Consider the following 24,173-nt stretch of genomic DNA (forward strand, 5'->3'; position numbering starts at 1 on the left):
CTCGGTATATCCCAGGATGCACCGCGGGGGAAGGGGGCTGCGCCTCGTTATATCCCAGGATGCACCGCGGGGTTAGGGGGGCGCGCCTCGGTATATCCCAGGATGCACCGCGGGGGAAGGGGCCCGCGCCTCGGTATATCCCAGGATGCACCGCGGGGGAAGGAGGGCGCGCCTCGGTATATCCCACAAAGCACCGCGGCGAGGGCTGTCTGGGCTCCGCGGTGCATTGTGGGATATACCGAGGCGCCGCCATGTTTGCTCCGGTTTCCCGTTCGCTGAGGAGCCTCCGGCCGCCGCCCGTTCCGGTTCGTTCCCCGTTCAACGCGGGTTTTCTTTCGGTTTCTGGTGGGGGGGGGGGATCCCTCCCGCACTCCTGGGTCCCCCCCGCACTCCTGGGTCCCCCCCCGGCTCCCGCTCCTTCCCGGTGTCTGTCCCGCAGGCTCCGGATTCGCCGCCCCCCCCCACCTCCCGGACGAGGCGCCGTTGCCATGGTGAGGAAGGACCACAATGCACCGCGCGGGCCCCGCTCATCCCAGTAACTCCCAGTCCCTCCCAGTTTGCCCCAGTAACCCTGCCAGTGCCCCATAGACCCGTCCCAGTTCATCCCAGTGACCCCCGACCCCCTCCCAGTAACTCCCAGTGGTTCCCAGTATCACCCCAGTAACGTCCCAGTGCCCCATATACCCATCCCAGTTCATCCCAGTGACCCCAAACTCCCTCCCAGTAACTCCCAGTGAGTCCCAGTTCATCCCAGTTTGCCCCAATAACCCTCCCAGTCCTTCCCAGTGCCCCATAGGTCCCTCCCAGTCCCCCCAGTTCATCCCAGTTTGTCCCAGCAACCCTCCCAGTCCTTCCCAGTGCCCCATAGGTCCCTCCCAGTCCCCCCAGTTCATCCCAGTTTGTCCCAATAACCCTCCCAGTCCCCCCAGTTCATCCCAGTTTACCCCAGTAACCCTCCCAGTCCCCCCAGTTCATCCCAGTTTGCCCCAGTAACCCTCCCAGTCCCCCCAGTTCATCCCAGTTTGTCCCAGTAACCCTCCCAGTCCTTCCCAGTGCCCCATAGATCCCTCCCAGTCCCCCCAGTTCATCCCAGTTTGCCCCAATAACCCTCCCAGTCCCCCCAGTTCATCCCAGTTTGTCCCAATAACCCTCCCAGTCCATCCCAGTTGATCCCAGTCCCCCGTTCCCGTGTCCCACAATCCCTTGCAGCACGGCCGGCTCAAGCTCCGCCCCCCGGACGCCTCCCATTTGCTGAAGCGCCAGCAGAAGCTCCGCCTCTTCCTGGACAACATGGCCGCCCTGCAGGACAAGGTGACCTTGACCTTGACCCCTGACCTGGCTCTGAGCCCAGTTCATCCCAGTGACCCCGCTGACCCCTGCCCTTGAACCCATCAGAGGTCGCGGGGGGAGCTGGATGCTGATTTGCTGGAGGTCACGGGGTCCATCCTGGCGGCCAATCCGGAGACGGGAACAGCCTGGAGCCTGCGGCGCCGCCTGCTGGGGACACTGGGGCACCACTGGTGAGAATGGGGGACTGGGGGGACTGGGAGTCAATGGGAGAGAGTGGGGATGAATGGGGGTCAATGGGGATCAATGGGAGACAGTGGGGATGAATGGGGGTCAATGGGGATCAATGGGAGTCAATGGGGATGAATGGGGGCCAATGGGGATCAGTGGGAGTCAATGGGGGTCAATGGGGATGAATGGGGGCCAATGGGGATCAATGGGAGACAATGGGGATGAATGGGGGTCAATGGGGATCAATGGGAGTCAGTGGGGGTCAATGGGGATCAATGGGAGTCAATGGGGATGAATGGGGGCCAATGGGGATCAATGGGAGACAATGGGGATGAATGGGGGTCAGTGGGGATCAATGGGAGTCAATGGGGATGAATGGGGGCCAATGGGGATCAGTGGGAGTCAATGGGGGTCAATGGGGATGAATGGGGGCCAATGGGGATCAATGGGAGTCAATGGGAGACAATGGGGATGAATGGGGGTCAATGGGGATCAATGGGAGTCAGTGGGGGTCAATGGGGATCAATGGGAGTCAATGGGGATGAATGGGGGTCAGTGGGGATCAATGGGAGTCAATGGGGATGAATGGGGGCCAATGGGGATCAATGGGAGTCAATTGGGGTCAATGGGGATCAATGGGAGTCAATGGGGATGAATGGGGGCCAATGGGGATGAATGGGGGTCAATGGGGATCAATGGGAGTCAATGGGGGTCAATGGGGATGAATGGGGGTCAGTGGGGATCAATGGGAGTCTATGGGAGACAATGGGGATGAATGGGGGTCAATGGGGATGAATGGGAGTCTATGGGAGACAATGGGGATGAATGGGGGTCAATGGGGATCAATGGGAGTCTATGGGAGACAATGGGGATGAATGGGGGTCAATGGGGATCAATGGGAGTCAATGGGGGTCAATGGGGATGAATGGGGATCAGTGGGGTCAATGGGAGTAAGTGTGGGTCAATGGGGCTGAATGGGAGGGACTAAGGGAACTGGGATGAACTGGGAGGGACTGGGATGTTATTGGGATGGGGTTTGGGGTCACTGGGAAGAACTGGGGAATACTGGGAGGGAACTGGGGGTCACTGGGAGTTATTGGGGTGCTACTGGGAGGGGGTTTGGGGTCACTGGTTTCTAGTGGTGTGTATGAGCCCATACTGGTTCATATTGGCTCCTATGGGTCTGTGTGGGTTTGTAGTGACCCGTACTGGCGCATACTGGTTCATACTGGTTTACTCTGGCAGGCAGGAGGAGGAGCTGCGGTTCGTGTCCGCCTGTCTGTCCCGCAGCCCCAAGTCCTACGGGTGTTGGCAGCACCGGGGGTGGGTCCTGGGACAGACGGACACGAAACCGCCGGCGATCAGCACCGGGATGCTGGACAGCGACCCCAGGAACTGTGAGTGCGCGGGTTGTACTGGGTTGTACTGGGAGGGAACTGGGAGACGCCGAGGGAATCAGTGGGGGTCAGTGGGGTCAATGGGAACCAATGGGGGTCAATGGGAGTCAATGGGAATCAGTGGGGGTCAATGGGAATCAGTGGGGGTCAATGGGAATCAATGGGAGTCAATGGGGTCAATGGGAGTCAATGGGAATCAATGGGGGTCAATGGGAATCAGTGGGGGTCAGTGGGGGTCAATGGGAATCAGTGGGGGTCAATGGGAGACAATGGGAATCAGTGGGGGTCAGTGGGGTCAGTGGGGGTCAGTGGGGGTCAGTGGGGTCAGTGGGGGTCAATGGGGTCAGTGGGTGTCAATGGGGTCAATGGGAACCAGTGGGGGTCAATGGGGGTCAATGGGGTCAACGGAGTCAATGGGAATCAATGGGGTCAATGGGGGTCAATGGGAATCAGTGGGGGTCAATGGGGGTCAATGGGGGTCAATGGGAATCAGTGGGGGTCAGTGGGGGTCAATGGGGGTCAATGGGAACCAATGGGGGTCAATGGGGGTCAATGGGAGTCAATGGGGGTCAATGGGAATCAGTGGGGGTCAATGGGGGTCAATGGGGTCAATGGGGGTCAATGGGAGTCAATGGGGTCAATGGGGTCAATGGGGGTTAATGGGGGTCAATGGGGTCAATGGGGGTCAATGGGGTCAATGGGGGTCAATGGGAAGGGCTGGAAGGCAGTTAAGGGGGAATGTGGGGCATGAAGGGTTACTGGTTTGTACTGGTTTACACTGGGAGAGGGTTAAATGAGGATTTAGGGTCATTTAGAGATACTGGGTTATACTGGTTTATACTGGGGGTTACTGGAACGATATAAAGGAGCCTCTAGGACTCACCAGCTCTTACTGGTTTATACTGGGAATGGGTTCGGGGCTGGCAAATCTTACTGGTTTATACTGGGGGTTATTGGGAGGGGGGAAAGGAGCCTCGGGGGGGTCACTGGTCCACACTGGTTCATACTGGCGCCCAGTCCACGCCTGGGAGCACCGCTGGGCGCTGGAGGCCGATCCCGACCCCGAGCTCGAACTGGGGTTTACTGGGACCTTACTGGGCCGCGACTTCTCCAACTTCTCGGCCTGGAACCATCGGCTGCGCGTCCTGCGCCGGACGCCTGGGTCCCCTGGACAGGGAGCGGGGGGGACCATCCCCCCCGAGCGCCTGCGGCACGGTGAGTCCCGGACGCCTGGGTCCCTCCCGGACGCCTGGGTCCCTTTTTTTAGGGGGTTTTTAAGGGGATTTTAGGGGGTTTTGTGTCCTTCCAGATACCCGGGTCTCTTATTTTGGGGCACTCCTGGGTCCCCCTGGATGCCTAGGTCCCGAACTCGTGGGATCCCCGAACTCCTGGGTCCCTCCCGGACGCCTGGGTCCCTCCCGGACGCCTGGGTCCGTTTTTTTAGGGGGGTTTTAAGGGGATTTTAGGGGGTTTTGTGTCCTCCCAGATACCCGGGTCCCCTATTTTGGGGCACTCCTGGGTCCCCCTGGATGCCTAGGTCCCGAACTCGTGGGATCCCCGAACTCCTGGGTCCCTCCCGGACGCCTGGGTCCCTCCCGGACGCCTGGGTCCCTTTTTTTAGGGGGTTTTTAAGGGGATTTTAGGGGGTTTTGTGTCCTTCCAGATACCCGGGTCCCCTATTTTGGGGCACTCCTGGGTCCCCCCGGATGCCTGGGTCCCTCCCGGACGCCTGGGTCCCTTTTTTTAGGGGGTTTTTAAGGGGATTTTAGGGGGTTTTGTGTCCTCCCAGATTTTGGGGCACTCCTGGGTCCCCCCGGATGCTTAGGTCCCGAACTCCTGGGTTCCCTTCCCCAAATTCCTAGGACCCCCTGAACTCCTGGGTCCCTCCCGGATGCCTGGGTCCCTCCCGGACGCCTGGGTCCCTTTTTTTAGGGGGTTTTTAAGGGGATTTTAGGGGGTTTTGTGTTCTCCCAGGTACCCGGGTCCCCTATTTTGGGGCACTCCTGGGTCCCCCCGGATGCCTGGGTCCCTCCCTGACGCCTGGGTCCCTTTTTCAGGGGGTTTTTAAGGGAATTTTAGGGGGTTTTGTGTCCTCCCAGATTTTGGGGCACTCCTGGGTCCCCCCGGATGCCTAGGTCCCGAACTCCTGGGTTCCCTTCCCCAAATTCCTAGGACCCCCTGAACTCCTGGGTCCCTCCCGGACGCCTGGGTCCCTTTTTTTAGGGGGTTTTTAAGGGGATTTTAGGGGGTTTTGTGTTCTCCCAGATACCCGGGTCCCCTATTTTGGGGCACTCCTGGGTCCCCCCGGATGCCTAGGTCCCGAACTCCTGGGTTCCCTTCCCCAAATTCCTAGGACCCCCTGAACTCCTGGGTCCCTCCCAGACGCCTGGGTCCCTCCCGGACGCCTGGGTCCCGTTTTCTCCGCAGAGCTGGAATTGGTGCAAAACGCCGTCTTCACCGACCCCAACGACCAGAGCGCCTGGGTCTACCTGCGCTGCCTGCTCTCGCGGGGTACGCCTGGGTCCCCCCCGGACGCCTGGGTCCCCCCGGACGCCTGGGTCCCCCCGGACGCCTGGGTCCCTCCCGAACTCCTGGGTCCTCTCCTGGACGCCTGGGTCCCTCTCCCCACAGGCCCCACCCCCACGAGGATCATCTGGGTCCACGTGAACCTGGAGGACGCGACCGTGGCCGTGACCTTCTCGCGACCCCTCTGGGTGAGTCCTGGACGCCTGGGCCCCCTCCCCGAACTCCTGGGTCCCCTGCCGGACGCCTGGGTCCCTTGGGGCACTCCTGGGTCCCTCACGTCTCGTTTCCCCGCAGGTGGGGGAGGGGCTGACGTTGACACTGGACGGCTCCGCCCAGGAAGGGGCGTGGCGATCGGGGGAGGGGCGGCCGCGCCCCAGCCACACCTGGGTATCCTCCCGGACGCCTGGGTCCCTTGGGGCACTCCTGGGTGCCCCCTGAACTCCTGGGTCCCCCCTGAACTCCTGGGTTCCTCCCGAACTCCTGGGTCCCTTGGGGCACTCCTGGGTTCCTCCCGAACTCCTGGGTTCCTTGACACGCCCCCAGCTCTTTGACCTGCCCCCCTCTCTGGCTGCGCCCCCTTCCCACATCCTGGTCACGTGGGCTCCAGACCCCGCCCCCCGGCAGCTGAAGCTCCGCCCAGGTGAGAAGCCCCCCCTGCCCTGCTCCTTTAAGCCCCGCCCCTTTCTAACCCTGCCCCCTTAACAGGTGAAACCGAGGCGTGGTGGCAGGAGCCAATCGCATCGCGGGATCTCTTCTGGTAAGCCACGTGGCCCTCCCTTTAAGCTCCGCCTCCTTTAACCCAAACCCCGCCCCCTGCTAAGTCCGGCTCCTCCCCCCCGCAGGCCGGAAGTGGGCGTGGCCGACCCAGAGCTGCTCCAGGAGGTGGTTGGAACCTGCCGGGAGCTGCTGGAGCTGGAGCCGAAGAGCCGGGGTGAGACCTGGGGCACTCCTGGGTCCCTCCCGAACTCCTGGGTCCCTTGGGGCACTCCTGGGTCCCTCCCGAGCACCCGGGTCCCTCCCGAACTCCTGGGTCCCTCCCGAACTCCTGGGTCCCTCCCGAACTCCTGGGTCCCTTGGGGCACTCCTGGGTCCTTCCTGACCTCCTGGGTCCCTCGGGGCACTCCTGGGTCCTTCCTGACCTCCTGGGTCCCTTGGGGCACTCCTGGGTCCCTCCTGAACTCCTGGGTCCCTTGGGGCACTCCTGGGTCCCTTGGGGCACTCCTGGGTCCCTCGGGGCACTCCTGGGTCCCTCCCGAACTCCTGGGTCCCTCCCGAACTCCTGGGTCCCTTGGGGCACTCCTGGGTCCTTCCTGACCTCCTGGGTCCCTCGGGGCACTCCTGGGTCCTTCCTGACCTCCTGGGTCCCTTGGGGCACTCCTGGGTCCCTCCTGAACTCCTGGGTCCCTTAAGGCACTCCTGGGTCCCTTGGGGCACTCCTGGGTCCCTCGGGGCACTCCTGGGTCCCTCCCGAACTCCTGGGTCCCCTAGGTTGCCTGCTGACCCTGTCTCTTCTCCTGGGGGCGCTGGACGCGCCGGGAAACGGCCCCGAGATCCAATCGATGCTGCGGGAGCTACAGGTGGGCGTGGCCTGTCGGGGGGGCGGGGTTCGCACAGGGGGCAGGGTTTGTCAAGGGGCGTGTCCTGACTCGGCCCCGCCCCCAGGAGGCGGATCCACTGCGCGGGGGATTCGTCAATGACCTGCGGTCACGGGCGGAGGTGGCGCTGGGGCTGCTGGGGGCGGAGCTTGCGCAAAGGGGCGGGGCCTGCGAGCTCCGCCTCCCCAGGAAGGTAATGGGGCGGGGCTTGGGGGGGGAAGGGGGTTCGGGGGGACCCAGGAGTTCTGGGGGGGGAACCAGGAGTCCGGGGGGTATTGCAGGGGGTGGGAGGGGTTGGAGTTTGGGGGGCTTGGCCACCTCGAGGCCCCGCCCCCCCACGCTGTGTCCCCGCCCCCAGGCGCTGACGTCACTTCCTCTGCTGGAGTGGGCGGGGCCGGTGACGGAGCTGGATCTGAGCGGGAACCGACTGCGGGGGATCCCTAAAAACATGGGGGCGCTGAGGAGGCTGAGGGTGAGTGGGGACCCAGGCGTCCGGGGGGACCCAGGAGTGCCCCAAATTAGGGACTTGTGTTAGAGAGGATCCAAAACCCCCCAAGGTCCCCCCAAAAAAAAACAAAACTAAAAGGGGACCCAGGAGTTCAGGGGGGGACCCAGGAGTTCAGGAGGGGACCCAGGCGTTCTGGGGGGACCCAGGAGTTCTGGGGGGACCCAGGAGTTCAGGAGGGACCCAGGAGTTCTGGGGGGGACCCAGGCGTTCTGGGGGGACCCAGGAGTTCTGGGGGGACCCAGGAGTTCAGGAGGGACCCAGGCGTTCTGGGGGGGACCCAGGCGTTCTGGGGGGACCCAGGCATCCGGCTGCCCATCCTCTGCAGGTTCTGGACTTGTCACTCAACGAGGTCACGACCTTGCGGGGGTTCCCACCCCTCCCCCGCCTGGAGGAGCTGGATCTCCATGGAAACCGTGAGAACAAAGGGGTCACTGGGGGTCACTGGGGGTCACTGGGGGTCAATGGGACAAGATCCAAGGGGACTGGGGTGAACTGGGGGCGCTGGGGTCGGGCTCTGATTGGCTCCTCCCCTTGACTCCACCCCCAGCGATCGGCGACGCCTCCGCCCTCACCCCATTGGCCGCCTGCCCCCAGCTGCGCCGCGTCCGATTGGCCGACACGCCCTTGGCCGCCGCCCCCGAGAGCTCCGCCCGCCTGGCCAAGCTCCTCCCGCACGTGACCGTTGCTCTCGCCTGATTGGTCAGCGCCTCTCGGAGACTCCGCCCACTGCTCCGCACCCCACCTTAAAGGGAAGGGGGGGCAATAAATAAATAAAGTGATGTCACCACAGAGAGCCCGGAATCGTGGGTTTTGGGGCAGTTTGGGGCAATTTGGTGCTTAAAAATGAGTTTGTTTCCTCAGCGAAGTGCAAGCCCGTGTGTGTAAGAGACAAAACGCAGCCTGGTCAAGTTTGAGTGTGCGGGTGACGATGCAGAGCGGGCCAATCAGATGGCGCGGGCGGGCTGGAGGGCTGGAGGGGCGGAGCGCTGGTTGGCTGCTAGGCACGCCAGTTGCCGCTCTGTCCGCCTATCAGGTTGCTGGAGGGGCGGGCGTTGCGGGCTCCGTACTGCGCATGCCCCAAAGAGCGAGCGCTGATAGGCGGAGAGAACGGTGACTGGCGTGTCGCGGCAGCCAGTGAGGATGCTGAAGAGGCGGGCGTTGCAGTCTCCCTACTGCAAGCGCTGATTGGCGGAGAGAACGGTGACTGGCATGTCGCCGGCAGCCAATGAGGATGCGGAAGAGGCGGGCGTTGCGGTCTCCCTACTGCGAGCGCTGATTGGCGGAGAGAACGGTGACTGGCGTGTCGCGGCAGCCAGTGAGGATGCGGAAGGGGCGGGCGTTGCGGGCTCCCTGATGAATGGTCAGGCTCTATGAAAGGGCGTGAATGGTTTGGATCTTCCTCAATCAAAGATAATATATAAAGGTTTCTGAGTTCTATGGCGCCTCTTTCCTGCTCTGAAATGGTAATTCTGACAGAGGCGCGATATCTGAGTGTGTATTTCTGCAGCTGTCACCCCGATTTCGCTCAAGCACCACTGATTTGAACTCTACTACATTTATACGGCTCGGTTACATACATATTCATTAGGGTTACGACGTGTACGCTGCATATTCGTTAGGTCACACAATTATTTCACAATATGAGTTGCAACACCTTGGAACCGCCCTGAGCGCCCCCTGGTGGTCGCTTTGGGGATGAAGCCAGGAGTCTCCGTCACTAGCGCACTTTTCACCTTTCACCACAGCACATGCGCAGCCTTCACAAAATTATGTAAATTCTGGGATGGTAGTAAATGTACCTTCTCAGGTATTCCGTCTGATGCATTAACTAAGCGCTGGGAGCACATGAATATCCAATAGGTAGATGTAATCAATACCAAGAAGCGTGAGTCACACGCACGCTCGATTACGGGGCGATCCTTGAGCGTGCGGTGCGCTGTATTGAAATTGCCTGCCGTTTAACGCTTTCAGAACAGTGTTCAAGAGTCTTTTTTGCCGACGTTTTGGTATCTCCCCGCGTCCCGTGGTTTCTCGCTGCGTCCCCGTGTCCCGCTCCCTGCCCGTGGCCGCGTTCCTCTCTGTCCCATTGACCGTGCCGGGCTTTTTTCCTCCGTCTCCGCCCCGCCGCGCCGATTTGTTTCTTCCTCTGCCCTGTTCCTCGGTGCTCTTCCGGCCTCTTTTCCTCTGTCCCCCCCGCTGCTGTGTTCTCTGCCTTGTTTTTTCAGATCCCTGTCCCTGTTTTCTCTTCTCGCTTGTGAAGAGAAGCTGCCAGGGGGCAGAGACGCTGTGTGACCCGCGGGGTTCGCAGTCAGGTCTCCGCGTGTCAGCGTCCGTCCCCCCGACGGGGGTCAGGTCCCCGTTTGTGTGCAAACAACGTCCCTCCCTCGGTGCCTCCTTAGAACGTTTAATGGTGTAAATATTGCTACTGCTAACGTTGTCGGCGCGGCTTCTTTCCTCAGTGGATCCGTCCTGCAGTCGGTGGCCCACGAATGCTCAGCAACAGCAGGAGCGGATTGAAAGGACCGGCCGCTGGAGGATGCCGAAGACTCCCGGGTCACCGATGGAAGCAGCTTTGCGTAAAGCAAGGGGTACGTGAAGCCGGGCGTGCGGGGACGGCTGCCCAGCAGGTAATGGGAGCTGAACCTTTACCTCCAGGGACTTCTGCCCCGAAAGCTGAAGAACTTGCTCTCCCGCGAGCTTTAGAGTTATGCAAAGAGAAGAAGATTAATATTTGCACTGATTCTAAGCAGGTTTTTCGAGTGGTGCGTGCCCTTGAAGCCATTTGAAAAGAATAAAGTTTATTAACAGCACAAGGAAGGCAGATGGAACGGGATGCTCCAGTTGCTGGAAGCTGTGCTGTTGCTAGAAAAGTTGCCGTCATGCGTTGCAAAGGGCCTCGGAATGGAAACGCCGATCAGGAAACTGGAAATAAATTGGCAGCCGCCGCTGTAAAACCAGCCAGCGAAAGGACAGAGACCGACACAAAAGCCACGTCTCTGATCCCAGGTGGCGGTCTCCTCCAAGCAACATCAGGAAACTGTAACAAAGAGGATAAGAAATTAATAGGAGATTTATAGCCGAATTAGCATTGGGGTCCAAAGAAGCCGTCACCGGCGACGGGAGAGCAGCGGTGCCTCGCGGCGTGAGGAGCTGATGCGCTCTGTCGAGATGAGATGAAAAGGTAAGAGCGAATTTAGAAACTCTTTGCGAGCGAGTGACCCGGCAATGTGAAATGTGTCTAGAAAACCATCTTAATACTGTATACAGGGTACAGAGAAGAGCAACCGGACGAGGGAAATGTACCGGGGCAACACTGGCAAATAGAGTTCTCCAAACTGCCTGGAGAAGGGGGGTGTCGATATTGGCCGGCACGAACAGCTCCCTGCTCAGGCTGGCCAGCAGCATTGCCGTGCCGGGGGGCAGCTGCCGGCCTGTGGGCCGGGGGCTGCGGCTGTTTGGGGCGCTGCCCCCGCTTTGTTTTCCTAGGGGAGCCCCCCACTTTTGGGGGGTGGTGGTACGTGCACGTGTAAATGACACGATGTTCCTTTTGTTGCCATTTCAGGATCTATAGGCACGGCTGAGATTTGCATGGCTTGGAGTACTGAATGTATTAACCGAATAACGCACGGGATCATACACGGTACAAACAGCTCCCCCAAAGAAGTGATCCCACCAATGGCCGGTAAGTATAGAATTCCATTTCTGTACTGGGACACGCGCAACTCGTTTTATCTCCTCTGCTGTTTTCATGATAGCTTCCCCATTACCATCTATTTCTAAACAACACTCAGAAGTATCCCATTTCCCACAGACACCCCCTTCTTCAGCTAAAAGATAATCTAAGGCTACCCGATTTTGGTCCACTGCAGCCCTGGTCTGAGACAATTGTCTTGCTATGAGATTCAGTGCCTCAGCTGTCCGGTTGCTTCTTACTTCAGCCACTGCTTGCAACCGGATAATTCGGTTTAGCATGTATATTGGGGTACGGTATCCCCAGCTTCCATCTTGGGCCCAGGTGGCTGGATCATAGTATTCAATTATCCTTTTCGCAGGCCATTCATCATCTCTCCAAGTTTGCGTTCCTCCTCTGGGGACATTTGTTAAACCCCTCTTCTCTCTCTTTAAAGTTTCGTACAGAGGTTTCCCCAGATGACTCCCTTTTTCCTTTGGGAAAAGGAAAAATGCTGGTTGAATTATCCCTATTGTACAAGACCCTCTCCATTTAGGCATTAACTCGTTCTAAGCTCTGTTCCCACATATCCAAAATAATCCATCGGGGGCTTTCCGTGGTTCGTTGACATCAGTAGAGGCAGGATTCTGCCAAGATCTCCTTAAATCCCCCATTTCCTCCAAGGGGTTTGCTTTGCTTCGATTCTTCCAGCATATCGTTTCATTTCCCAGGCTACAATTTCGAGACCAATATCCATTAGGAGGACAAGATCCTCATGATCTCCCACTTTTATATGAAGTATTCACGTGAATGGGATGTTATACACAGTCGGTCAGTTTCTCGGTCACCTGTTTCTTGTTGCCCCTCTTGCAAGATGTGAATGTGTCCTTAGCAACAAGTTAGCATTCCATTGCTCTGTTTACCACAACATGTATCTGGTTCTCCAGGAAAACGCAGCTAATATGAAGCTTTAGCTGACAGGCAAATTCACTAAAAGAGAAGCTTGTTTTGTAACAAAACCAGCACAGCCCCCCACCGCGAGGGGCATGTTTTTTTCCCCGAGGAGTTCAGGAGGGGACCCAGGAGTTCAGGAGGGGACCCAGGAGTTCCGGGGGGACCCAGGATTTCTGGGGGGACAGAAATGCCATTTGTGCCGCGGCGGGTCTCAGTGTCGCCGTCCTGTGGACAAAGCGCGGTGCTGCACCCGGCCGCCCCAATGCGGTGCCGCGGCGGGTCTCAGTGTCGCCGCCCTGTGGCGAAACTCGGGTACTGCAGCGCACGGCCAGGGGGCAGGGACGCTGTTTGCCCCGAAGCAGCCAGAGGTGCCAGACAAGAAACACAAGCAGCCAGAGGTGCCAGATAAGAAACACAAGCAGTCAGAGGTGCCAGATAAGAAACACAAGCAGTCAGAGGTGCCAGATAAGAAAGAACCGTCAGAACCAGCAGGAGCTGCGGCTTCAGAGCTCTGTCAGCGTTGATCTTATGACTCTGATTTTGATGTGAGCCATTTTGACTTACATTGTGCTACAGTGTTCTGTTTGGCACTGCTAGTGGGTAACAAATAATTGTGCTATACCATAGCACGAGATGATAATATAAGGAAGATGGCTCAGCCTCAGATAGGGCAGACGTGAAAGGAAGGGTGGGCTACACTGTCTATACATGCTGGATTTTAGGAAAAATAAATTTATCACGGCCTTATTCAAATCTGACTGTCTAAAGCCAGGCATTTCTGTTCCTCAGAGCTCTGCCCCAGGGGAGCTGGTGTGCGGGAAAGTAAATTCAACTGGAGGCGGCTTAGTTTTTAAACTGCGTGATGTGCTTTTTCTGGGGTGGCATTAACCTGAGAAATTTGGGAACTCAGAAAAAAACATAAAATTTATCTGCACTGCCACTGCCTGTTGTCAGCCCAGCATTTTCATCAGGCAAGGCGAGGTCTAACCTGAGAATGGGCTGCTCACAACCAGAGACCCACGGTTCAGGGAAGCCAAAGGATTTTATCACGGGGTTGTTTTGGGAGATGTTCTGATATGTGACGGGTGTCTGCTTTTGGTCTTACACAGGAATAAATCAGTATGGCTTAATGCACCATATACCAGCAGGTCTATGTGTCAGGTGGACTTAATGGGTCTGAGCAGCTTCACCTGGGACCTCACCCACAGCCTGACCACAGGCCCTGGATCCTATTTAAGCTCAGCCCAGGGCTCTCACCTGCTCTTTGAGCTCTGCTGCAGGAGTGCTGGTCTGCAGCCTTGTTGTTGCCTGTGCTCCTTGGACTGATGCTGTCGGTAGGTGTCTCCTGGGTGGCCCCTTGCGTGTGTGTTGTGGCTTGTCTGGTCCTGTCTGCATTTGCTCCTGACTGGGTTCCTTGGGTGGCCCTGGGCCTGTTCATCCCTTGGTGGTTCTGTTTGCTGTGTCTGGGCTCTGTGGGAGCTGGGCAGAGCCCTCACTGGGGTTGCTCTTGGTTCCTTTCCCTCAGGGAGCATCTGGAGCAGTCGCTGTAATGAAGCTAAACCACCTTGTATGTTGCTTATGTGCATTGTCTTTTCAGGAAGTAAAGAAAGGAACTCTTTCTTCGTGAGCTGGGAGTTGAATTGTTTAAATTAGGGAGGAGTTCCCCCAGACCGTCGTGTTGGTGGGAGAGCATTTCTTCATCCATGTGAGTAAGAGTACATGAGCTGGCCCCATCTGCCTCAGACATCAAGCTCTATGAAAGGGCATGAATTTTTTGGGATCTTCCTCAAGCAAAGATAATATATAATGGTTTCTGACTTCTATGGCGCCTCTTTCCTGCTCTGAAATGGTAATTCTGACAAAGGCGCAATATCTGAGTATGTATTTCTGTAGCTGTCACCCTGATTTCACTAAAAAGCAATACTGCCCCCCATCTCTTTATTTTCCTGTTATAAAAATTACTGTGAGCAAATATGTCTCTTGTAGGCATGGACTTAAACTTTTGGAGTGAACAAGTAATTCTGGTTCACGGGAAATTATCACCTTGCCGAGGGAAGCAGATAACTACAGGAGTAAATCCTCACGGCTCGTTAAAACCACGCTGTGGGTCTAGCTGGTGACAAACCACATCTGTCAGACTGGAGATGAAAGCGGCTGTACCTTTGTCAAAGCACTGTGTAGGCTGAGGAGCTTGGTTGTTAGTATAGCTATGCTAATCTGAGAATGACGTTCAGATGGAGGCAAAGAAAGGCTGGGAAGGTGTCTGGGAACTCCCCGTGTTGTTGGCTGCAGTCTGGGAAAGTGGATGTGTTGCCGGATGCTGCTTCCCCAGCGCCTGGGACCACAGGGTGGGCAGCACTAGGGAAGACCTGCAAGACTTGCCTAACTTGTTTTTCTCAGGCTCCTTGGCTTTTTTTGAAGTACCAGTTTATTAGTGCTCTTCTCTAATTGACCTCTCATCACATTGGGTTTCACATCAGGTTGGTGATGGTCAAGTCACTTATTCCTTTTGTCTTTCTTTGGAGCTTGCGTTAGAGACTAGACCAAGTGGGCTGGCACCCTGGTTGAATTCACTGTGGTGGGTGATTTATTACTAATATACAGGGAAGGACCACTTTGGAGGTCCTGCTGAGATGGTACAGATGTAAATGGCATACAAAATAAAGATGGGAAATGGTAGCAATGCCTAGCAGTAAGCTGTCACCTCAGAGCAATAGTCCAATGAGGTCTGTGCCCAGGAGTTCCCTGGTTTCAGTCTTTTACTGGAGTTAAATCCAGTTTTAGCAGAAATCTTGACTGCAGCTAGTCTAGCTTTGGGCAAGAACAAGGCTGAGCTCCTTTAAATCAGTACTGAAATGGGTATCAGCTGCTGATTATCAACCAGCAAAGAACTGAAGTGTGAGGATGAATTAACATTGTGTGTCTTTTAGGATGAGTTGGCTGCTGTGTCCTGCAGCCTGGCTTCTGGAACCCCTGGGATCTGCAGTCCTGTAGGGGCTGGGAGTTGGAGTGGCAACTCTCACTCGAGTGTCAGAGGAAATTACACAGCCCTTCAAACTAAACCTTGCAAGCAGGGCTGAGGGGCTGTGAGTTATTGCTGTGATTAAGCTGATCCGGTCCTGAGGAGGCTAAAGGGTTGCTTAGCGATACTTCAGCAATGACTAACAGTGCTTTACTAGGCTTTCACTGTTTACTATGGCTTTAATACTGGCTCAGTGGGGTTTTTTTTAGTGGAGCGTTCTTACTATTTTTGTAATGGTCTCCCTTCTTGAGAAACTGTCAAACTCATCACTTACAGTGACCAGGCAGCAGTTAGCAAGCATTTGATTGCTGATCATGTGTTGATTTTTTGGCCTGACCTCATTAAGTTTCTTTATCTCTACCTTCTCTTCCCCTAGCAGTCCTTAAATGAGCTACAGAGATGAGATAATTTAAGTGCTTTTCATATAAATGCCTCCTAGTCTGTTGACTTTTCCTAAACCACCCCTTGTCCGTGTGGAAGCTTATTTCTGGTACTTAAAGGAGAGATGGACTGGGGAAGAGATGGTCTGAACCAGCCCAGAGCCACATCTCACAGAAAACTTTATTATGGTCTTCTGTAAAGCCCTTTAACAGGACAAGATGTATATTGTTCATTTAATGTTCTTCAGCAGCATCACTGTTAAGACAGGTCTCCTTCCTGATGTCAAGAGGCTGCTCTAATATGTAGTATATTCACATAATTTCCGTTAAAAAGTATATTGAGGGCGGCGTCCGAGCGCGTGCCTCTGGTTTTGCAGGTGCCGCAGACGAGCTGGGAGGGGCGAAGCCGCACGCCGGCCGGCAGCCGAGAAGGTGAGGCGGCGGTGGGTGTTGAGGAGCCCGGTATTGCCCGGTGACTCGGTTCAGCGCTTCCTTCTCTCTTTGCAGGCGCTTTGTGGGCCCTTTGGCCTGGGAGGAGCATTTGAGGTGAGCCGGGCTAGGGGCGAGGAGGAGCGTTTGCGGCCGGGGACTCGTTCCAGGCGCTACAGTTCTTTTGCTTCTCGCCGTCTTAGGCGTCACGAGCGACCAGGGTTGGTGACCGCGCCCGCGGCACGACGCGCCGAACGGAACGCCGTGGAACTTAGCAGGAGGTGGGTGTTGCGGAAGGGGTCGGCGTTTACCCCACGACGCCGTGTGCTGGCGCGCCTTAGCGAGCGTGCGTTTTCTCGTGTTCCTGCAGACGCTGAAGAGGAACCCGGCGATGCAGGAAGACGGCCGTTCGCGCACGTGGCGTTTTCCTCTGTTGAAGACGGGTTCGGTCCCTTGGCCCTCTGAAAGCTAAGTGGAGGCACGAGGGCTGGCAAGGGGCTGGGAATCGCAGGGACGGTGGGTTTAGTTCTGATAAGGGCAAGGGCCGTCCAGGAACCGTCCCCTTGGCGCGGGTAAAGGGCCCGTGGACCTTTCCAGTGTGACGCCAGCGTGTGCCGGGCAGGGCAGCTCCAGCCTGTGTCTGCGTTGTGGTGTAGTTCGGGACGCCTGCCTTGCGCCTGTCAGACGATCCTGGGGTCTCGTTGTGTTCGAGGGACACGAAAGGCGTCTCGGGTGCCGTCCCGGGATCTGGAACCCCGGTGCCGACTGGCGTAGCGCCAATTGGGCGCTGGTTTTCTGGTATCAGCAGCCGAAAGCGTGGCAGGTCCTTGCGTTTGGGACGTTTCTGGTCGGTGGTGTTTTATGGTGTCATTGAGGGCTGCGTCGGCAGCTCTGCTCTCTACCCATCCAGTCTCAGGGACTGGCACTTCTTCCCAGCATCTTGAAGTTTTTAAGCCGTGCCGCCCTCTCTGTGTGTTTGCGCCAGCGCCGCCGTCTCCTAAGGGGCCGTGCCGTTCGGCTCTTATTTTTTTCTGGGGTTGCAGTAGAGACTCCTCGCCTCACCGCTGCCTCCCTGCAGGTTCTTTTGATCGATGCAGTCTCTGGTTTGGAGTTGTTCTTGTTGTAGAGCGTTTTTGGTGCTGTTGATGTGTTGTCGATAACGTTCTGAGGTGCGTCTGTGTGCGCACGTGCGCATTTGGCTGGAGCTGCTCTGCCCGGAGGCGTGGAGTCAGGGGTGGGTGGACGGAGCTCTAGGGGTGCACGGTTGATCTGTGGACGTGTTAAACTGCGCAGGCAAAGGTGGTGCAGTCATCTGGGATGGAGTAGCCGTGGGCGGGGGAGCGGACTGTCCCTTCCCCAGGGTTTTAGAGACTCAATTAGAGCTTCTGGTGGGATTCCTAAACAGAAAGCAGACCTGTGGAATGGTCAAGCTGTTGATGAGCATCTGGGTGACTTGTTGAATAACTTGATTTCAGGTGCAGAGGGACAACTTGGCACAGAAGGGGCGACGCAGGAGGCGAGCTGTGCGCCGTAAGCAGGTGGGTTGTTGCGTGGTGTCAGCGGGAAGATGTGCTGTGTGCCTTTATAATGTGCGTTGTCTCTGCTAAGTGAGTGTGTGTTTTCTTGTGTTACTGCAGATGTTGAGGAGAAATTGGGCAATGCAGGAAGATGCTTACTAGTGCACGTGGTGTTTTTCTCTGCAGATTGATGCAGCCCCTTGGCCCTCTGACAGGTAAGCGGAGGCTCGAGGGCTGGGGAGGGGCTGGGAATCGCATGGAGGGGGTTTAAAGCTCTCATAGGGGCAAAGGCCGTCCAGGAACAGTGCCCTTTGGGCAGCTAAAGGGTCCAGGGAACTTTACGGACTGATGCCAGCTTGTGCACGGCGGGGCAGCTCCAGCCCGTGTCTGTTATCGTGTAGGCAAAGGTTGTAGGCAGAGGGACAACTTGGCAAGAAAGAGTGAGAAAAGAGGCGAGCCGAGCACTGTAAGCAGGTGGGGCGGCGCGTGGTGTCAGAGGGAAGATGTGCCTTGTGCCTTTATACTGTGTGTTTGCTCTGCTTAGTCAGCGTGTGTTTTCCTGTGTTGCTGTAGATGTTGAGGAGGAAGCCGGCGATGCTGGAATATCCCTGTCGGCGCACGTGGCGTTTTCATCCGTTGAAGATGGATTCGGTCTCTTGGCCCTCTGAAAGCTAAGTGGAGACTGGGGGGCTGGGAAGGGGCTGGGAAGCGCAGGGAGGGGGGTAAAGTTCTGTTCGGGGCAAGGGCTATCCAGGAACAGTCCCCTTTGGGCAGGTGAAGGGCCCGGGGAATTTCACAGTGCGATGCCAGCGTGTGCCGGGCAGGGCAGCTCCAGCCTGTGTCTGCGTTGTGGTGTAGTTCGGGACGCCTGCCTTGCGCCTGTCAGACGATCCTGGGGTCTCGTTGCGTTCGAGGGACACGAAAGGCGTCTCGGGTGCCGTCCCGGGATCCGGAACGCCGGTGCCGACTGGCGTAGCGCCAGTTGGGCGCTGGTTTTCTGGTATCAGCAATTGAAAGCATGGGAGGTCCTTGCGTTTCGGACGTTTCTGGTCAGTTGTGTTTTCTGGTGTCGTTGCGGGCTGCGTCGGCAGCTCTGCTCTCTACCCATCCAGTCTCAGGGACTGGCACTTCTTCCCAGCATCTTGAAGTTTTTAAGCCGTGCCGCCGTCTCTGTGTGTTTGCGCCAGCGCCGCCGTCTCCTAAGGGGCCGTGCCGTTCGGCTCTTATTTTTTTCTGGGGTTGCAGTAGAGACTCCTCGCCTCACCGCTGCCTCCCTGCAGGTTCTTTTGATCAATGCAGTCTCTGGTTTGGAGTCGTTGTTGTTATAGAGTGTCTTTGGTGCTGTTGATGTGTTGTCGATAACGTTCTGAGGTGCGACTGTCTGCGCAGGTGCACCTTTGGCTGGGAGCTGCTCTGCCCGGAGGCGTGGAGTCAGGGGTGGGTGGACGGAGCTCTAGGGGTGCACGGTTGATCTGTTGACGTGTTAAACTGCGCAGGCCAAGGTGCTGCAGTCATCTGGGATGGAGTAGCTGTGGGCAGGGGAGCGGACTGTCCCTTCCCCAGTGTTTTAGAGACTCAATTAGAGCTTCTGGTGGGATTCCTAAACAGAAAGCAGACCTGTGGGATGGTCAAGCTGTTGATGAGCTGCTGGGTGACTTGCTGAATACCTTGATTTCAGGTGCAGAGGGACAACTTGGCACGAAAGAGCGACAGAGGAGGCGAGCTGTGCGCCGTAAGCAGGTGGGTCGTTGGGTGGTGTCAGTGGGAAGATGTGCTGTGTGCCTGTATAATGTGCGTTGTCTCTGCTAAGTGAGTGTGTGTTTTCTTGTGTTACTGCAGATGTTGAGGAGAAATTGGGCAATGCAGGAAGATGCTTATTAGCGCACGTGGTGTTTTTCTCTGAAGGTTGATGCAGCCCCTTGGCCCTCTGAAAGCTAAGTGGAGGCACGAGGGCTGGGGAGGGGCTGGGAACCGCAGGGACGGGGGGTTTAGTTCTGTTCGGGGCAAGGGCCGTCCAGGAACCGTCCCCTTGGCGCAGGTAAAGGGCCTGGGGGATTTCACAGTGCGATGCCTGCTTGTGCCGGGCAGGGCAGCTCCAGCCTGTGTCTGCGTTGTGGTGTAGTTCGGGACGCCTGCCTTGCGCCTGTCAGACGATCCTGGGGTCTCGTTGCGTTCGAGGGACACGAAAGGCGTCTCGGGTGCCGTCCCGGGATCTGGAACGCCGGTGCCGATTGGCGTAGCGCTAATCGTCTGCTGGTTTTCTTGTATCAGCAATTGAAAGCGTGGCAGGTCCTTGCGTTTTGAACCTTTCCGTTCAGTTGTGTTTATGGTGTTGTTGAGGGCTGCGTCGGCAGCTCTGCTCTCTACTCATCCAGTCTGAGGGACTGGCACTTCTTCCCAGCATCTTGAAGTTTTTAGGGTTTGCACCAGCTTTTTGCGCTGGTGCTGCCGTCTCGGCTCGTTGCGGCGGTGTCGTGGAGTTTGGTTCCTTTTTATTCTGGGGTTGCAGTAGTGGCCCCTTGCCTTACCACTGCCTCCCTGCAGGTTCTTTTGATCGATGCCGTGTCTGGTCTTGGAGTTGTTCTTGTTGTTTAGCTTTTTTGTTGTTGTTGGAGTCATGTTGTCTATCACGTTCTGTGGAGCCTTGGTGTGCACATGTGGATGTTTGGCTCGGAGCTGCTGTGCCTGGACTTGTAGAGTCAGGGGTGGGTGGACTGAGCTCTAGGCGTCCACCGTTAATTTGTTGACACATTAAATTGCGTAGGCAAAGATTGTACGATCATCTGGCATGGAGTTGCGATGGGCAGGAGGGTGGACAGTCCCTTTACTGGTGTTTTACAGTTCTTACTCAAGACTGTTTTTGACTACCGTTTTCTGTAGTGTGCTGTTTTTTCACAGAGTATTCTAATAATTTTTTTTTTTTTAGGTGACCACATTGTTAATATGACTGTAAATAATATCTACAGCTGCACAAATCAAATACCTGTCTGTGATCAGTACAAAAAATCCTCTGAGAATCACAAAGACCCCAGACTCAACTATTACTCTTGGACTGTATTGTCGCTTTTCCATGCGAGAGACGGAACCTGACGCACCAATGTGATTTTACCGAGTTCACTTTGCTGTCGGACCGGGTTAGCTTTATACCAAAGCTGCCCTCTCCACGTGCCTTGTAACAATGTGATGGGTTGTAACACATGCTATACAATAACGTGATAGGCTGCACGCACTGTCCACGCGCTCTGCACACGCGTGTCCCGCGCTTGCTCATTCATTGTTACCTTCTAATGGGGCTCCTTTTGTTTCCTTGGTCTCTGGCTTCACCGCTCCGCCAGGCTGGCGACAACCCCATCCCTCCAGGAGGGGGGGCTCTGCCACTACATCTCCCCCTCGTTAATATTGTATTAAATAAAATATAAGATAAAAGATTTGCAGAACATGAAAATAACAGAAGATGTTGGGTTTTCTGAGTTGGATACCCAGTTTGGTTCAAAGGAATATTGAAAACGGAACTGTTCTTGTTAATTGTAATTATATTAGCCTTAATGTTCCTAAGCTGTATCATGCTTTGAAGACTGTATGTGTTGTTTGAACCTAAAAAATACGCTGTATTTCACACTGTCAAACTCTTCATAACTGTGACCATGGCTAATAATACAAAATTAATCGCTGCTCTGTTTTACAAAGTGGTGGGACAACCTTGAAGTACTGCCCCTCATGTTTAGCAGAACAAAGACCTTGTTATCCATTAAACGTCTGTTTTTAGTTACGTTGGGAGGAAGAGATAGATGACACCTCATGTTATCTTTCCCAAAGTTTTATGGCCACGAAGGCGGACACCTTGGAAGATACGGACAATTAACAGTGTTGCCGTGAAAGGTTTCATGGCCTAATTGGCATGATAGAGATGAACCTTCTGTCGGACAACCAACTACCCGAAGAGACCGCGAACCAACAGCTACCCCTGACGGGCAAGACAACTCGCTTCTGGTCAGTACCGTGAACTTTCCCCTAGTTTGAAGACCCCAGAGTCTTTCCCAAAGAGTTTTCCAAATTAGCAGGAAGAGCGAGCAGAGGGAGGAGACGAACCGCCTTCTCCTATCTTGCACGTAAATGAACCGGCTTATAAAACAACCTCCCGTACGATACCGGTCGGCGGCGTGTAAATCTTCAACGCGTCCCCCCCTCCGGAGGTCGTCGCGGGACCGACGTACCCGTGGAGCGGTGATATCTTACTGTCCGTCTCTCTCTCTGTCTCTCTCCCTTTCTCTTTCTGATATCTTAGTTTTCCTCTTCTCTCTCTCTTCCTTTTCCTTACAATGGTATTTATATGTTTAAGTTCTGCTGCTAAAGTCTTGTTAAGTTTTGCATTACAGTTAGTAATTGTTGCCAATCCACTGCTTTTAGAAGGGCTTTTGCTGTCAATGTATTGATAAGTTTTGTGGTATTATAACATACTTTTGCCAAGTCACCGATTGCTGTAATTTGTATACCACCATGTGCTTTTAGTAAATTCATATTTGGACCCCCGGAGCGATCGTCTGTCATTCACTTTGCATTGCCGCGCAGAATTATCCGGAGTTAACTCACACCCGATCTCATCCGTCGAGTCGGGGCGCGTGTCGCGTTCAGAGTCAACTCATTCCTCATTCCATCTGTCGGGACGGGACAAGCGGTATTCTCAACATCGGCTACATCCGTCGCTAAAAGCGATAACACCTTTGAGGTTAAAGGTTGTTGTCATTGTAATAGGTTTCTTATTTGTTCGCTAGGAAGGTCTCACCCCCTTTGCTGAGATCCACAAATTTTTATGGTTACCTGTAGAAACACAAGCATATCACCTTCCCCAGGTTATTAATGATGTCGGACCTTCCCATTGTTGCGTTGTCCGATTAAACACACTAACCTTAAGTACATTTTCGGGAAAGTCTTTGACATTTTTTATACAGTGCATAACAACAGGTTCCATTTCAGTCTCACTTTTAGGATTAAGCCAGTTCATCACATACAGTGCCTTTATCTAAACCTCTTCTGGACTCACACCACTTCCCCCTTGTTTTTTCAAAACAGACGAAAGATTTTTCAGGGTGCCGCGTGCACGCTCAATAATTGCCCGGACAGGAGAATTATAAGGGACTCCGAACAGGTGTCGTACATTTCACCGGACGAGGAAGGTCGCAAGCGTGTCAGAACGATACGCGAGACCATTCTCTGTTTAAATCTGCGTAGGAACACCCGTGACAGCAAAAGCTCGTAATAAATAACGCTTTACCGCTTTTGCATTTGCTGAGGACTCCAGCAGCAGCCCCACACAGGTATCTACGGACACACGAATGTACTTTTGTCGGCCAAACGGCGCAAATTCAGTAAGATCGGTTTGCCGTAACCGACCCGGCCGCAAGCCCCGAGGATTTACTCCTTTTTGTCGCAAAGGCATTACGCGGGCACGATCGGGACGAGCCGCAACAACGGATCGAGCTCGTTCCTCGGTAAGCGCAAACCGCTTTCGGAGCGATGCCGAGGATAGACGGAAGTACTCCTGAGCCCGTCTGGCTTGTTCAAAAGGAGATACATCTGTCACTGCCTCAAGTTTGCGTATAATGTTGTTTCCCTCAACTAGACCACCTGGTAGGTTAGAGTGGCTTTTTATATGCATTATAAATACTGGCACTGTCCTATAATCGAACACGTTCCACACATCTAACGATGCCTCAAACAACAAGGCATTGGAAACTCACCGCAAAAGCGCTGTACGTAGCGTTTGTACAACTCCCACACCGTAAAGAGAATCTGCTACCGGACTAATTGGGCAGTTATGCCATTTTCGTAACGCTGCTAAGCGTATCGAGGGCAGTTTCTTCTAAGATGTCCCGTCCGTACGCAAGTAAAACACGCTAGGCCGCGACAAGAAGGGCTTCGGCCTTTCATCGCCGGCTAAAAACGCCACAGCCAAAGCCTCAGCGTGGGCTCGAGCACGTATTTTTGCCTTTTCTACCTCCCTTTGCATAATCGGTACCCTTATACAAGCTTCCACCATCTGCGCCCGAGAAGCTGTTTTTCCCAAGCCGGCTCACATCCGTCAGTATCGGGTGTTTGCATTTGTCACGGTCAAATCTTTCCCACAGCAGCTTTTGCCTCTGGAGTCAGGTTAGGAGAAGCATCTATAGCTTCTTTTAAGCGGTCCACAAACTTCATATATGGCTCCCCAGGATCCCGCTTTATTGTAGAATAGGGTGGCACAGGGTTACCTATATTTGGTAATTCTTTCACCGCCGCCACAGCAAGCCCTCGCCATAAAATCCTCGGAGGAAGCGCCGCCCGAGGAGCACCATTCGCATGTCGCCACGACCCGGTAATCGGTCCGCGCTAGCTAATCGTAACGGATCATCAGCTGGTAAATGAACATTTTCTAATACTGCCAATTCCACCTTTTCCTGCCACTTGTCCAAGAGCAGCTAATACCCCATTGGGGGAAGCAATAACTCTATCAATGCCTTAATATCTGTCGGAGTTAGTACTTGCCCCTTGAAAAATGAATCCCTTAGCTACATCACGGGCCTATTATCCATACCATATTGCATAACTGCACTTTGCAGTCGCCTAACCGTTTTCCGATCAAAGGGCGACCACTGCCTTTGTCCTCCGTTATTTATGTGC

General features: G+C 55.3%; 1 protein-coding gene across 1 annotated transcript; it reads left to right on the forward strand.

Moving 5' to 3' along the window:
- The first annotated feature begins 220 nt into the window (after positions 1-220).
- On the forward strand, positions 221-8,337 carry RABGGTA (Rab geranylgeranyltransferase subunit alpha). Its single transcript, XM_082073796.1, has 17 exons — positions 221-305; positions 440-491; positions 1,210-1,311; positions 1,396-1,520; positions 2,764-2,915; positions 3,933-4,130; positions 5,343-5,426; positions 5,547-5,629; positions 5,736-5,828; positions 5,985-6,081; positions 6,147-6,198; positions 6,284-6,372; positions 6,930-7,018; positions 7,104-7,229; positions 7,395-7,508; positions 7,870-7,957; positions 8,092-8,337. Exons 2-17 carry the CDS (start codon positions 489-491, stop codon positions 8,238-8,240), a joined length of 1,644 nt encoding a protein of 547 aa, XP_081929922.1. The 5' UTR covers positions 221-305; positions 440-488; the 3' UTR covers positions 8,241-8,337.
- The last annotated feature ends 15,836 nt before the right edge of the window (positions 8,338-24,173 follow it).

The sequence above is a fragment of the Streptopelia decaocto genome, assembly GCF_964273445.1.
Source record: "Streptopelia decaocto genome assembly, chromosome: 28".
In the NCBI taxonomy this organism is placed as follows: Eukaryota; Metazoa; Chordata; class Aves; order Columbiformes; family Columbidae; genus Streptopelia; species Streptopelia decaocto.